The sequence below is a fragment of the Centropristis striata genome, chromosome 2 (genome assembly GCF_030273125.1).
Source record: "Centropristis striata isolate RG_2023a ecotype Rhode Island chromosome 2, C.striata_1.0, whole genome shotgun sequence".
Classification (NCBI taxonomy): domain Eukaryota; kingdom Metazoa; phylum Chordata; class Actinopteri; order Perciformes; family Serranidae; genus Centropristis; species Centropristis striata.
In genome coordinates, this window is record NC_081518.1 from 10200292 (window position 1) to 10215764 (window position 15473).

Below are 15473 nucleotides of genomic sequence, written 5' to 3' on the forward strand. Positions count from 1 at the left end.
GATGGAAAGCAGTCCTGTACTGTCTCTGTGTGTCCTCATGTCAATCATACAGCGCTATAAGACATGTGTCTGCTCATGTGGTTCAGTGTGAACAGCTGAAGAGGAGAAGTGAAAGTCAAAGGTAGACAGATTGAGAGTGTGACGTGCAGAGATGACCAACATTCACACGGATCTACTCAGAGACAGAAAGGGAAACAAACACTGTCAGCAAGGTCAGTGAATGTCCGTCATGATCATGCAATAGTGCACACACACACACACACACACACACACACACACACACACACACACACACACACGTTATGATTTTCATAGTGTAATTGTGCAAATATATTTTTTAAATCCAAAGCTTGACTTCCCTTGGAAATTTTCTGTCCCTTTGCGACCCCCAAGACACATCTGGTCTCCTTAGGAGGCTGTGAACCAGACAGGGTTTCGGTATTGTTGTGTATCTGTTCTTCAATTCCTTTTAAACCTCTCTTCACGTGTTTCAGGAAGTGCTGCATGACGTCTTTGCTCCAAGTGGAGAATCCGTCTCCGATTAAATATACTCGATGTGGAATTCTGGCCACCATCCTGGCCTCTGGATCACTTTGTCCTCCCAGATTCGGTTCTTGGGCCTCCGCCCCCGCTGCTGCCGCCATCTCGTGGTGCTCTGGGTCTCCTCGTCTCGAGTCGTCTGTTCTTCAAAGCCTCCCTTTGCGCCTCAGGTAGGGATGAATTTCAGACAATGGGTTCTGGAACTGCTTCGGGTTCACTCGCGGAGTTCTGGCTCTCCTTTAGCTGATCACCAGACAGCACTGCTTTTCCTGCAGAGTGCTTCTTTTCGGCTCTCGGTCAGATGTCTTCGCTGCCGTAAGCCTCTCTCTTTCTCCTGGGTTGCGTCACACAAACAGCGGCGGCTTGTCCCCGCTGTGGTTCTTCCGGAGGCACGACAATCTTCCTTTTGTCGTGCCCCACGTTGGGCGCCACGTGTTTGATCCCAGAGATTGCCCTTGTTTAGGGACTTCTGGACCAGCTTCCCACTAAGGGGTCAGATTCCTTTTCCTGAGGAAATTATCTCAGCAGGTATTTTGGGAACCTGTAATTCAAGCTGGTGGTGAGGAGACTCGCCTAGCTTCTGACTGCCTTGGTCCGGACACCTATCCTGCTTACTCCAGAATGGCACCTGTTGAGAAACCCTGGAATACAGATACCACGCTGGCCATGCCCGGTTAATAGCAGCTCTCCTCTTATTGATCTGTGCACTTGGTGAATTGCTAGGTTAATTTTAGTCGCTGTGAAAATAAGCCTCAAGGATAGTTAAAATTTCTTTGGCTAGAGTAACCGATAAAAACCTAGTTATTACACACCACCTTTTAATACCAAAAGATTCAAAAATCTAAGGTCCACTACTTCACTTTAAATGCAATTGAAAATTTATTGATAGTATAGCAAGGTGCAAGCTTACAGCATAAATTGATTCCAAAGTGATTACTTAAAATATTCAAAAATCTCAACCATAAAATGATTATCATCTACTTAATGTCTTACCATGATATCCTAACTGCCTGTGTTGAATGAAGCTGTAGCTGGGTATTAAACCTGAAGGCTTTGGAGAAGGAGACGTGAGAGTTGTCTGGCCAAGTAACTCTTTTGCAATGACCGGCTTCAGGCCTCAGCTGTGGCTCTCCACTCTGTCCAAAGTCGGAGCGATCCTTGACTGGTCCCTTGGTCCTGGCATCAGTGAGAACTCAGAAAGAAGACTTCTTTAATCTATCATCGACTGCCGTTGGAATGGTCACCCTTCTTCTCACTCGTCCCTCTTCTTCACCGGTCAGATTATAAATCTTCTTTCTTGATGTGAGCGTCCTCACTCTGTCTTCTTCTTGATTGTAGAACTGGAGTCTTTTCCCCCGATGTGGTCGATCAGGCGTCAAGAGTCTTGCAGCTCCCCGAGAAGGATGACCAAGATTGTTTCTTGTGTTACAGCTTCTATACTCTGCGGCTCCTTCTTTCAGAGCACTTCCTCCTTGCCACTCCTCACCAGTCCTCTCATTGGTTACATCTCTCTTCTGGTTTCCACTGTTGCCATGGCACGATCTCTCGGACCGTCCCTCTCACCTCTTCTTCACCTGTCTCCTTCGGTCTGATTCTTCCTCTTTGGAGTTCCCCTTCTTCTACTGGCTTCGCCCTGTCTCAATCACTTTATTACAAAATTTCTAACGATCGATCCGGTTACCACACATACTGATACAAACTGACCGTTATTGCATTCATTTCAACAGTTTTTCCATCAAATCACATCAACATTGTAACTCATCATTTTACATACAATCATCATCAACTTTTCATTAGCATCTTTTTCACAATAATCATACTAAATCATACTAGATCAACATCAATCATTACAGTGCCATTCGTGCATCACATCATTTATTAGGAAAGCGCCCAACTGTCACCAACTGTTGTTACCCTGCTGGAAAGTCCGTGGTTTCCACAGTCTCATACCACTTAGCTGTGTGTGTGGCGAGTAGAGATCTCAACTCACTTGACAGTATTAATGTTGATTTATGAAATGCACAACATAGGAAATACATTGACAGCTATTAGATTTGAAAAGTGTCTAATAATAATCCTTTATGTATATGTAGAGGTCTATTAGCTAGACACATACAGATTTACATGTAGCCCGAGGTTGAGCTCCGTTATTACATGTCTACATATAGACGTATATATATGTAGATGTCTCGAAGACATTTATTACACATCTATACATTACATAGACTGCATAGACAGCTAATAGACATCTAGACGGCTATTAGGCTATCAAATGTCTATACGTAGACAGGAGCATTTGCAAAAACAGGTAACTCAATTACATTCATTTTCCTACATCATGTTTTTTTGTTTGGATGTTTTGTACAATCCAGGAAATATAAGTTGAACTGGTGTTGGGTTGTTTTGGTAAGATATATCATCCTTGTTTTTTATTTTCATAAAAAATCCATTTGTATTGTGCACTCAAAGGAATAATGGTTTGTTTATTTAATTATTTGTTTATCTGAATATTGATTTATTCATTTTTAAAAATGGCTTTTATCTGTTTTCATGTGGCAGTGTTGGATAAATACTGGAAGATCTCAGAATGGTGTCAAATGTATTTAAGGATCTGATACATACCATGAAAACATTTTTCTCACATGATGCTCGACTGCATGATCACACCAGGTGCGTTTTGTGGCTTCTGTGAGAACGCTGCCTACACATGACACATACAGCTTGTCATGTGCCAATTTATTCTGGTATCTGATGTAAGATGTAGCTTATAATATAATCAAGTTTTCATTTGGGCACATCAAATCCACAATAACATTTAATGGGAGGACTGCCATTGCACAGCTGTGGCTGTTGCTTTGAACTACAGCCTGATACTGGAGTTATTAATAATAAAAGAAATTACATATTCTCTTGTTGTGGAGTTGGTGGGAAAAAACCCATACAAGTTATTTTAAGCTGTTGCTGTGGAGCAACACAACTTCTCCTCCCAGACCATTCGCAACTGCTTCTGCATTTCTTGTTTGCGATGCAGGAAAATAAATGTTTCCTCTTTGGTGGTAGAAGTAAAATATTAATACGTTCCACTCAGCAGGAGGTCTTTAGAGCTGCAGGCGTTACAGATCAGATAAACAACAAACCACTCACTACACCCGTCAGCAAAGTCCAATCAGCAGCAAATGTAATGTTTAAAAAATATCTTTTTTAAAAGACATTAAGTCCAAGATGTCCTCTGATCACGTCTACACCATTATTTTTCAATATCTATATTGTATTCATACTCTGAGCTTTCTTGTAGACATTTACATTTAAAATTTAGACACCGTTTGTGACTCAGGGTGAAATATGCTCTAGAAAACACCCAGTGTGATACTGTATCAGCCATGATTTATTTATCAGCCCCCGACCCCCAAATATCCATTTACAGGAAGATCTATTCAGTTAACTCAGAGATAAACAACAGAACAGTATTTAATCACTTTATTTTCCACCCTCAGCCACACAAAACAACAACTTGACAAAATACTTCTTTGAGAAAATGTGGTTTTGTGCGACTTATCAAACTCATAATACAGCTAACTTTTAAAAACAGATCATGCAAATCCCATTGAAGCCACCTTTGTAAAAGTATATACACATGACAAATGATGTGCACACAGTACACAGTATACATAGAGCTGGCATGCTGAATGTCCTCGCAACTGAAACAAATGACAAAGGATCACTTCGGAAAACATTTGTGTATCATGTTACTCCTTTAAAGTGATAACATTGGCACTTTAACTGGAGTGTTTAAGTCCTGTGATTGTAGACTAGGTCATTACAGTCAGCGAATGTTTTTTATGTCATGTAACATGTTTAAGAAGCATCTTCCTACTGTACCGGCAGCAAGTTCTGAATTTACTTTCTTTGGTTACAAGTATAATACAGTATGCTTAGACTTTACAAGAACTAATGACAAAACAGGCCATAAAATGTCAAGAACAGTTATATTTTCTATTTGAGCTGAGTCAATAGATGTTTAGTGTAATAAAAAATATAAAAATGCTGAGTTTTATACTGCTGATTCTCATGAGGGACAACTCAATGTGTTAATAGGGTTAAAATAAAAAAAAGTTGAATTATTCACTCTGGATTATTAGATATTTGGCTCTGACGTGTGACCAAACTAATGAGAATAAAGTCATGGTAATCTCTATTAGACCCAGTGCAAACAGACTAATGTATAAATATTGGTAAGTCCTCCATTAAATGGAGGCAATGACTGTAAAAAACAACTTGAAATGCTTGCAAACATGTTTTAGCTCTAATTTAAGTACATTGCAGTATATAGAAATATCATCAAGAATGTATTCTGCTTTCAAAATCATGTATTCATTCTTCCTACTTCTAGTACTTACTGCAGCTGCCCTTACAGAGAACATACTTTTGCATGCAGTATGCAAACAATTCGGTTATACTATGCTGTCATTATACTGAGCCTTGAGCTTTGAGCCTTTTGCTCATGTACATGGTTTGCAGAGAATTGCGGGTCAGAAAAGCCAGAGAAGCATCATGGCTTGTATTATGCAAAATGCGACATGGTGTAGGAGGACATCCTGGTATTTTTGGTATAATGCATTTGACATACTATATATTGGGACAGACTAAATCTTTCTGGCATGTTAAAAAGTAAGGTAGTATGGATACTGAAATGCCCCCGTAGTGGGAAGTCACATAAAAATAAAAAAAACATATCTACTTCCACAAAGATGGCATATTTGCTCTCAGTTTACAACTTCACATTAAAACTAAAGTTAGGTAGCACATTAAAGTCATATTTATCACTTATGTCATACCAAATGCATATCTGTAAAACTCAAAGAAAAGTTGCAAGGAGGGGGTCCATCTATAGTTTATAGGATGAATGGTTGCTGTACATAAATTGAAAATTTTGTCAATTTAAAAAAAACCCTCTTATTGTCACTGCAGCACAGGCAGTATCAGGCCGGGCGAATGGGGAGCTGTGGGTGCTGGCGGCATGGAGGGAGGCCAGATGACATTCATCTGCATGTGCTGCCCGTGCTGCAGTGATGAAGAGATGACTGAAAATCGGCAAAGTTGTACTTTAACAATAACCCTGAGATATCATCTTGTTATGGCAGCGGCACAGCATTCATCTTTTAAATCAACATCAAACTGATCATCCTGCAGCAGCAGACTTGGTGTAAGGTCAGCTTTTTTCTTCATTTTTACATTATACCAGTAAGGTGACTGAGGATGGATAGGCAATGTATTTTGGAGGAGTTAAAGTTAAGGGTCTGATGAAGAAAAAAAAGTGAGCATTCCAGACTACAACTTGTTGTGCTGGAAACGTGAAAATTCAGTCAGCACTCATAAGGGGATAAGGCTTGTTTTTCAAAATAATATTTTTTTAGTCCCAGATATCCAAGTATTTTCACTTTTATATACAGATAAGGCAAACATGTTCTGCTATTCCATGACAGACATCGTGTCTCAGTCTAAAACATCTTGCATTAGAGTTTTTGGCAACAGTAATGGTTGAATAATAGGACCCACTGCATCAGAGGTTGTATAAAGGAGCCAAGCAATGCATTAACTGGTAGCAAAATAATCAGCAATAAGCACAGGTAAAAAGGTAAGAATGAAGAAGTCAGTGCAGTATATTGTCGTGTGATGAAATTAATTTTATGTCATATTATAAAACCAGAAGCTGGAGTGGTTGTATCTGTTCCTGTGTTTATCCCTGAGACTCTCTTGGACACACTGCAGCTAAAAGCACCTCTTTAAATGAGCTCTCATCACCCACTCATGCATTAGTACACTGTATGTTAACACAGTAATTAATAATTAACACTACAGTGGGCCCTGCAAACATGTGTGTGTTGGATAGATTAAAATCTAAAAAAGGAACACTTGAATATCAAACTCTCTGGTTGCTGAAAAATTCCTTCTTCCCAAAAAATACAAACAAAAAACAACAACAATCAAAACATGTTTTCTTGTCACAGTGGCTGTAGCAGTATCTGGATCAACTGAAAGAGTTGGATGGAGTCCATTTGCTGCTCTTTGTTTTTTTGCCTTCATCAGTCGTAATCTGGCATACACTTGAACCATTTGGCCACGCGGCCATGGCTCTTGGCTGCTCTTGTTTGTTCACTTGAGTCCAGAAGGTCCATGTAGTGACCGTACTCACTGATGGCGTCTTCGACACGAGTCGTGTACAGCCAGCTGACTATCACACCGAAGAACTGGAGACAGAAAAAGAGAGGGACAATAAGTATAGATTAGGGCCATAAACTGCAAAAAAAGAAAAGTTGGGTCAACTCAAAATTTCAAGGCAACAAACTTCAATAAAATTTTAAGTTGGACAATTAAACTTAATATTTTAAGTTTTGTTTTTGAGTTTGCTCAACTCTGAATTCAGATTTTTGTCAACTCAACTGTAAGTTGTACTAATTTATAATTTTACATTGTAATAACTTTTAATCCTTACTTCTGCTAACTTCTGCAATGTGCTGAATTGGCACGATTGTAACGCCGCTATGAAATGTCAGCTAATGTTGCGACCACAATTTTGAGTTAGCATTGATACGCTAATGGCTACTCTTGTAGCTGTAACAAGCAGCGCCGCTAGCATCAGTTAGCCGCTAGCTTTTGCCAATGACCAAATTTCACAGCTTTCCCGCATTTCACAACAAAGAAATAAGAGTTAGCAGAACTATTGTCTCTTTTTGTAAACCCCAACTTAAAGACATAAGAATAACTCACCAACTTGTTTTTGAGCAGACAACTGGCTTGCTTTGTTGTGCTAACTTACATTATTGCCCTAAATGTCAGTAATTTATATTTCCAAGTTTTACCAACTTAAATCACTGTTTTAGGCCAAAAAATACAAGTTGGCTCGTTTTGCAGTGTGGGTGCTTCTTATTTGTCTTAAACGTCTCTTTGCTTGCATCTTATCGTGCCTCAATCCTGTCCACGTGAGACACGAGAAAGAGATGTTCTCATCTGAAGTGTTGAAGTTTCTAATGAAGGAGGCAAAGCTGATTACCAGTCACCCTGCAGGTGTTAAAGGGACCCTGTTATACTTTTCATTATTTTCTGTCATTTATTTAATGACTCGGTGTCGGATGTTCATATAAAATGTCACCAAAGTTTTAAATCATGTGTTAAACTTATAGAAAAGCAATGTCTGAGAGGAAATCCTCAAGTTTCAAAACATTCTGAACAAAACATCTCACTCTCAGTTCGAGTCAGTGCAGTGTTTCTATTCCATACACAGCTACATGTAGCTTCATGCTAACAATCATTGAAACCTGTAGTCCCGGTTGGTGAGGTTGTTCATTTCTCCTCAGCCTCAGATTGCATTTCTGCTGGAACATGTGTGTCGTTTTTGGCTGTGAGACTTTAATTGGTGACTTTTCACTGTAGAAAATGCTGCAATACTCTGCTGCAGTGCTTCTTGCTACAAGGATGAACGGTACAGAAAGACCCAAAGTGCAGACACAGAAAGGCTGACCAATCAATGCTGACTGGGTTTTTGAAAATATATATATTTTTAACAATAGGGGGGCCCTGCAGAAAAAGGAAGGGAAGTACTGAACAACAACTAAACTAAATCTGTTTTTTGTGTGCCCAGCGTGTAAAATTGTGGTGATCTCCTGCAGCATCCAAGCGATAAAAGTCTTCAACTAAGGAAGGTGTGTTGTATTCTCACTCAAAACTCCAACAAGCAGCCTAATCGCACCTCAATTGTTGCTCCCCCAAACAAAAATAAGGAAACGTCTTCGACCATATCAATTCCAAAGAAGAACGAGAAGACGTGAAATAAGGCAAATGAAAAACACCCAACGTACGGTTTGGATGACACTTTCTGCTCTCCTTTTCTAACGTCTGAAGTCCAACATGCTTATTATCGTTGAGCACAATCTATATTCATACATTCATAGCTATCAGTCGGTGTCTGTCATTACTGCTCTCTTACATCTCGTTTTATCTCATAAATCACAATTGGGTTCGTGTTTGTAACACCCATATTCTCTGATGGATCTGTTAAAGAAAGCTGGATGCATAATGTATGTTTACGAGTGTCATATTATCTTCAAAGTTGTGTTCCAAGTGCAAGAAAAATTCCCAAGGCAGATTCAAAAACTCTGTAAAAAAAACTAAAAAACTGGTAGATGTAACAAAATGTAGCACAAACCTGAATGAACTGGACCAGCAAGAAAAGCATTTTGTGAGCGTTTATCTGCATATTTTGTCTCTGCTGATGCAGTGGAGCTGTCAGATGTACCCGAGGTGAAGCAATTTACATTTTCCCCACTTAGTCACCTGAATGTTTTTATTTTAGTGTGCTTCTGATATTCAAAACAACACTGAAACTAAAGCTGCACTTGTTAAATCTCTGCCAGCTGTGAGAGATTTTCTTCACAAAAGTTAAAGGATGATACAAGTCAGATTGACATAGCACATGCTGTGCAATGAGCAATCAATACATTTGTGGCACAAAAGGAACCTTAGCCAAATAGTTGACTACAACCATGTTGTCCCTGTAAAGTTGGGATGTGCAGTATCCAGAGATAGCTTCGCTAAGAGGTGACTCAGCAGAAGAAAAGTGGCATGTCGACGTAGGAAACAAAGAAGCCAAAAAGGGAGAGTGATGTATTTGAAAAGTTTCACCATAATGTAAGCCAGTGTCCATTTGGGTACGTTTGTTATGTCATTTGTTGTGTCACTCCAATACAAGGGTCCACATGGACTTATAAGATGCAAAAAATATAGCTGCAGTGATGAAACATTAATCAAACCATTTTTCAAAGAAGTGTTGTTCCTCAATCATCACAAACCAAACAATAAAACATGAAGGGGACTTCCTTCCTCTTCAGTCTTACCTAAAGAACTTAACATAAGTCTATGTTTCTTCAGCTGATGGTGATGTAGATTTAAGTTACTGTGCACGCTGAGATCTGTCACTTTTAGTTCACTCCTGCTTCACATAAGGCTCTACTGTGGTTGTTTTTTTTTTGTTTTTTTTTTAAAATCAGACTAATAATTTAGGTCTGCATCAAACATCCACACACATCCTTTCCCTTACACATAAGGAACAATCTGAGTATCATGAATATTTAAACGATCTTAAGTGAAAACTTGTGGTTATAAATGTTTGTGTGTGTGTGTGTGTGTGTGTGTGTGTGTGTGTGCGTGTGTTTACCTGAGGCAGTAGGATTCCTAATAGCAGTCCAGCCATAATCTTATAGTTATCCATCAGCCAGAGGAAGAAAGCATCAGTGCAGCCTCTGATGTGGATGGTTTCGATCAAGGCTAAACGCTGCGAGACACAAGTTGCTTGTCACTGTCACTTCAGTTTTAACAGTTAGTTGTTACAGTTAAAGTATTTTTTAAATGAATTATCAAAGACCAGCAGCACATCATTCAATATTTGACTGAATAATCATAAATTTCAAAATAAACATGTAAAGTTAAAGTGCCTAACTGAGCTTGAACTATGTCAAATTTGCTTTGGCGAACTAAATCAACTGAAAATGAGTCAGAAGAACCAAAGTGAGCCCGGTTTGTTTGGTAAACAGGCCACTGTTTCCATCCTGCTGCTTCTTGACTCTGAAAGCCATCTGTTTAATAAATCACTGGAATCATCCTGCAGTCTCATCTGTCGATTTTCATTTGGCTCCAAACCTGCAATTTCCTCAGACTTTGATAGAAATAACTGTCTGAAATTGCCACTTTCAAGTTCTTATGATTTGGCTGTCAAAGCAGTAAAAACGGCACTAAATATTTCAAACAGACATAAGGGGAACTGCACTTTAATGAGACATCTGTCTTTTCTTGATTCAGTGATGTTAGTCAGTCTCTGTGGTCTTACCTCTTTATCCAACACCTTGTACCCACACAGAGTGTTGGCCACTTCATTAGGCTGGAGGGGAGAGAAGAAGAAGAGATGAAGTCAAGAGGTGGAGACAGTGTGCGGGAGGCAGACAGAAGCAAGTGGACAGCTTTCATCAACAACAGACAGAAGAAGTTTTGACTCTGGATTTAATTTTAGTGATGAAAATGTCAGAGTCGCACACAATGACCAACATCATAACCACCTCTGTCGCGCACACACAGTTCTGAACCACAAGACCGCTGAAAATATCACCAAAGAAACTGTGTATATGTATGTGTGAGAGTGTGTGAGAGAGAGAGAGAGAGAGACAGACAGACAGACAGACAGACAGAGAATATCAGGGTTTTCCACATTTAAATATTAAAATGTATTCATGTATTCAAATAACATGACACAAACTGCCAATCTCTCGTGTGAGATGGTCTGGTGGAGGATGAAAAGGAGGGGCAGAGTTACTACCCTTTTTTAACTTCAAATACACATTTTATTGGCTGTATTATAGCTACATTTTTTAAATAAATCACTTTTTTGTCATGTTAAATCAAACTGTTACTATATCCTGACTGATCATCTGTGAAACAAGCATGTTCCTCTGCTTTCTCCTCACCCTCCAAATAGCATTTGCATGGATCCACTGCTCCTGAATACAAAACAACAGTGAACAGAGCCGAGAAGTCTCTAAAATCGCTGTCAACCGTGTCTATGACTGCTTGTGAAATCTGATCAAACTGTCAAACTAGGCAGATATAAATCAAGACTATGTTACTGCATATTTCCAGAAACAAATTTTAGTGACTGTTTAGTGCGAGTTTGCTCAGCTGCTGGGCAGTGCTTGCTTTTGGCTCAACCAAAATAGCAGTCGGGTCACAAAACAGCATTTTACAATCATGAAAACATTCTTAGTTATTCCTTTAAAAGTTAACAACTGAACCTTTAATCACATTTATTTTAGTAAAGTGGCAGGCTTCCTTACAGTTTTCTGTGATATATCAGAATGCAAATCGATGTACAGTTATGAGCTTTACTGGTGGACTGTTGTCTCTGGTGCATACATTTCAAGGAATCAGGTATGTTAACTTGCAACTCTTCTGTCTGACAAGAAGGTAATTACTGCTTTGTGTTAATAACGCAGGCCTGCAATTACAAAGACAATTACAGAGATTATAAAGAAGAACACTTTATGAATGTGAACCAAAATATGAACATCATATATTATCTGAATATGGATGAAATTATATGAGACTTTAAGCCAAATTTGCATTGCAGGAAATGGCTAAATGACTTGCAATTTCATATTTTCCAACTTAATAATGTACTTTGTCAAATATTATAATGTATTCCTACAGATTTTCAATGATGATAATTACTGTGACGGTATCTGGTACTGGTAATATAATGAATAAATCTCTAAATCAGTGTATTTCATGTCTTTTTGAGCAACACTTCTGCTTTGGAGAGACGCGGCCGTCTGGTCAGGTTTAATTTATTCATTCATAAAAGAGATCTGTGAACCACTACAACTTTTTTAATACAGTTTTGCTCTCAATATGATTATATCAAGAGATGATAAACCTTAGTGGGAGTGGTTTTTTCCCCCCCAAAAAATCTTTGAACAGCTCTTCTGAATACAGGGAATAACAACAAACAAAACTGAGAATCAATCAGTTATTAATTCATTGTTATACGATAACTTGTACACTGAAAACACGACAGTAAAAACATCTTATTGGCTGACTATAAGCTTGTTAAAATTGTCATTTAAAGGTAGTGAGGCATACTGCAAGAAACCCAACATTACTGGAGAACTTTTTACACTTCCAGTGTTTTTTTTAAGCCAGGTGCATCAGGGATTTTAAAATGTTTCATTTGTATTTATTTACTACAGCTACAGCCGCGCAGCCTGGTTGGAAACAGATATAATTGTCTGATCTGTTGGTTAAAGTGTGAACGCATTACAGGAAAAATGAAATGCAATATCCACTGATTACTGTCTGACGGAGACTGAGCTTTTTATTAGCTTTTTAAAAAATGTATCTGCAGTCATATGCAGAGTCCGGTCTTAATGTCGTCTTTCAACTCCATTCTCACGTCGCAAATTGTTTATTAAACTGTGAACAATGACCGTCTTTGCACAGATATCTGTTATCTGTATATAATAATATTGTCTGTTGACCCCTGAGGCCAAATCATGTCTGATAGCTGATGGGTCCTGAGGTTGATGAATCTGTTGCCTGTCTGACTAAAAAGTTTTTGTTTGTTCTCCCTCACCCTGTAATCTCTGGGGAGTGTAGGTGTATAAATTAAAGGGAGGGAGAACTTGTTGTTTTGAGTGGGAGAAAATTGCCTGTGAGCGTGTCTGGCATGGCAAAGACCTAATCACCATTATAAAGGACAATGAGATGTATTTCCAACATAACTCCACACTATTACAGCGATTACTATAATGACATACAAACTGAACTGAGTGTCTGTGGCTTCACAGACCCATTATAGACAAATTGAGGCAGGAATGATGAAATGTTTGCCTTTTCCAAGCACTTCACAGCTCCTAGTGTTGAACACTGATCTTCAAAACTAGTTAACACACATATCCAAAATCCAGGGTCTAGTTCAATACCTTCACTTTAATTGGCCGACATTTAATATGCTACTCGGCTCCTGAGCTCAACAAGTGTCTGTAAGATCTCTCTGCAGAGAAGAGGAGCGGGCTACAGCACATTTTGCCGGGACGTCCTATGAGCCTGTAAACCATTTGAGCTCATGATGGTGCTGATGTTCATGGCTTTGTTTCATACTTTAATGGTGGCACTACTACCTGATACACTTGGAAACAGCCTTAACTTTTTAATACACAGTACTAAACAGCAGGTAAAGTAGCAGTTTATTACCATTAGTATGAGTAATATAACCGTTATAGTTATACCTACCTTAGTAGTAATGCAGCAGGTATATGGGACTCCGCAGGCCAGTGGACCAGGTGCAGAACAGTTGTGGTACATGTTGACCGACCAGTCTGAATACTCCTGACCTCCACAACACTTAAACTGCCAGAGATGAGAGACATGGCGAGGTAGAGACATTGCAGGAATTTGAAGGATAAGAAAAAGATTGATAAAGACAGCAAGAGTGATAGAAGAGGAAGCAGGGATAAGAAAAAGATTTTAAAAAAGAGTCAATAACTTGATAAACAATATTTTTCTGCTGTGCAGGTGTAAAGCCAGTAATGTTTTCAAATGAAATGAGCCACAATTAACAATAATTAACTGTTTATATGTGTGTGCGTCTCTCTAACTTACTCTCTCTAACTCTCTAATCATGATGCTACAATATAGTACAAAATCATGTTACAATATAATGATAACTTTGCATACTAATATGTTTTCTAAAGTGGCAAATCATCACAACCTTGTAGCTTGAAAAACAAGTTATTAAAAGCTCATTAATCTCGACAACAGAAACCAAAATCCATCCAAGCTACAGTTTCCAGAAGTTTTAGTCCAGATTACACACAAACAAATCAAGACTTTTGCAATTCAAGAACCTTAAGCTCCATCTTTCAACTCACTCAGTCATTAGATTTGACATTTGTCAGGTGAAAAGCCTCTATTTTCTATCCTACACACTGCAGCCTCACTGACTCATGGGTTTGCTCCTGAATCAACAACACTTACAGCCCAAATCTATAAATTGCTACCTGCACAAATAGTGTGACCGACCAATTATCTTTTTTATTACCTTGCTCTATTACTGGCAACCCCCTGGAGGAAAGAGCTTTGATAAGATAACTGGAGGACATTATTAATTTTGGATTTGGCTGAGAGCTTTTCAGTCACATTGACTTAATGCTGGTTCCAACGACTTCATCCTCAGTTTAAACTGAGTTATATGTGGTTTAAAGGCTTTGCCATAATAATGTCAGTGTAACCTTCTCACATTGTGTTTGACAGGTCAAAATATGCAATACTTCTACCATCTTGAACCAAACGCTTTCAATTCACCCAGTTGATTCAAGCAAAGACTCGTCACTAATCTGCTTCGCATTCGTTTACTAGACAAATATAAAATTGTGAAGCGGAAAGGGAGTCAGACATACAGTAAGAGAGAGAGAAGAAACAGGACAAAGGGTCAGACACTAAGAGAGAACAAGACAAGAGATAGAGACAGAGGATGAATAAATGAATGCATATGAAGCTGCTCTTTGCCCGGCTGTGTGATCAGTATGCTGACATGATGCCAGTGTGGCAGAATGTTACTCCCTCTTCGCGTTGGCGTGACTCCACAGGGCTGTGTTTATCCAGCAGTGGGTCAGGACCCCAACGTGGGTCCAAGGAAGGCAAAGCAATTATGACGTGATTAAGGTGCGTTGGGTGTAAGTCAAAGAACTTTACAGCTTCACACAGAGGTACGAGTTTAGTAGGTGCCACCATACTGTAAAATAAAATTCAAGCAGTTAATTCTGTCTTCAGGAAGACTGATATCGAGTTTAGTTCAGGGGGTTTGGTTTCCTCGCGAGACAAACCCGAATGCCAATCCCTCAACACACCAATTAGACTGCAGGAGACAATTAAAGAGACGGTAGAGACTCCCCGTCACTTTCAGATTTATGACGACTGAATTGTAGTACAATGTAAATGCACGTTTTTCCATTCATCTTCATGCGTCTTAATCAAATACTGTTTCAGTCCCATCCCAGTCCAAAGTCAGCCTCTGCTGGTGCCACAGATTAACCTTTCTTATCCATTTTCTCTTTAATTTCTGTCTTTTTTTCTATTGTCACCATTCATCACAGGCCAGTTACCGGGGGACAGTCCTCAGAGTCGGTCTTGTCTCAGACTATAAAATAATTGCAGAAGGAGTGAGCGATTTTTGTAGGCAACTGCCTAACTGACTGATGACCGGCTGTTCGCTCGCAGACTGGCTGACTGAGCGACTAACTGGGTGGTTAATTGGCCAGCTGACTGCTCAAAGTGCGGGTTGCAAGGAACAGAAGTGAGCCCATTATATGCTCCATGCCTTCTTTGTTACAAGG

The 15473-nt window shown here is 39.2% G+C and overlaps 1 protein-coding gene across 1 annotated transcript in view; it reads right to left on the reverse strand.

The window, feature by feature from the left end:
- Positions 1 to 4000: 4000 nt before the first annotated feature.
- Positions 4001 to 15473, reverse strand: part of tspan15 (tetraspanin 15) — a 29819-nt gene continuing 18346 nt past the window's right edge. The window contains exons 5-8 of the mRNA XM_059355635.1: positions 13372 to 13488; positions 10421 to 10471; positions 9752 to 9868; positions 4001 to 6788 (exon numbers count right to left, since the gene is read on the reverse strand). Coding sequence (XP_059211618.1) covers positions 6624 to 6788; positions 9752 to 9868; positions 10421 to 10471; positions 13372 to 13488 — 450 coding nt within the window. The 3' untranslated portion in view covers positions 4001 to 6623. The remainder of the gene's footprint in view (positions 6789 to 9751; positions 9869 to 10420; positions 10472 to 13371; positions 13489 to 15473) is intronic.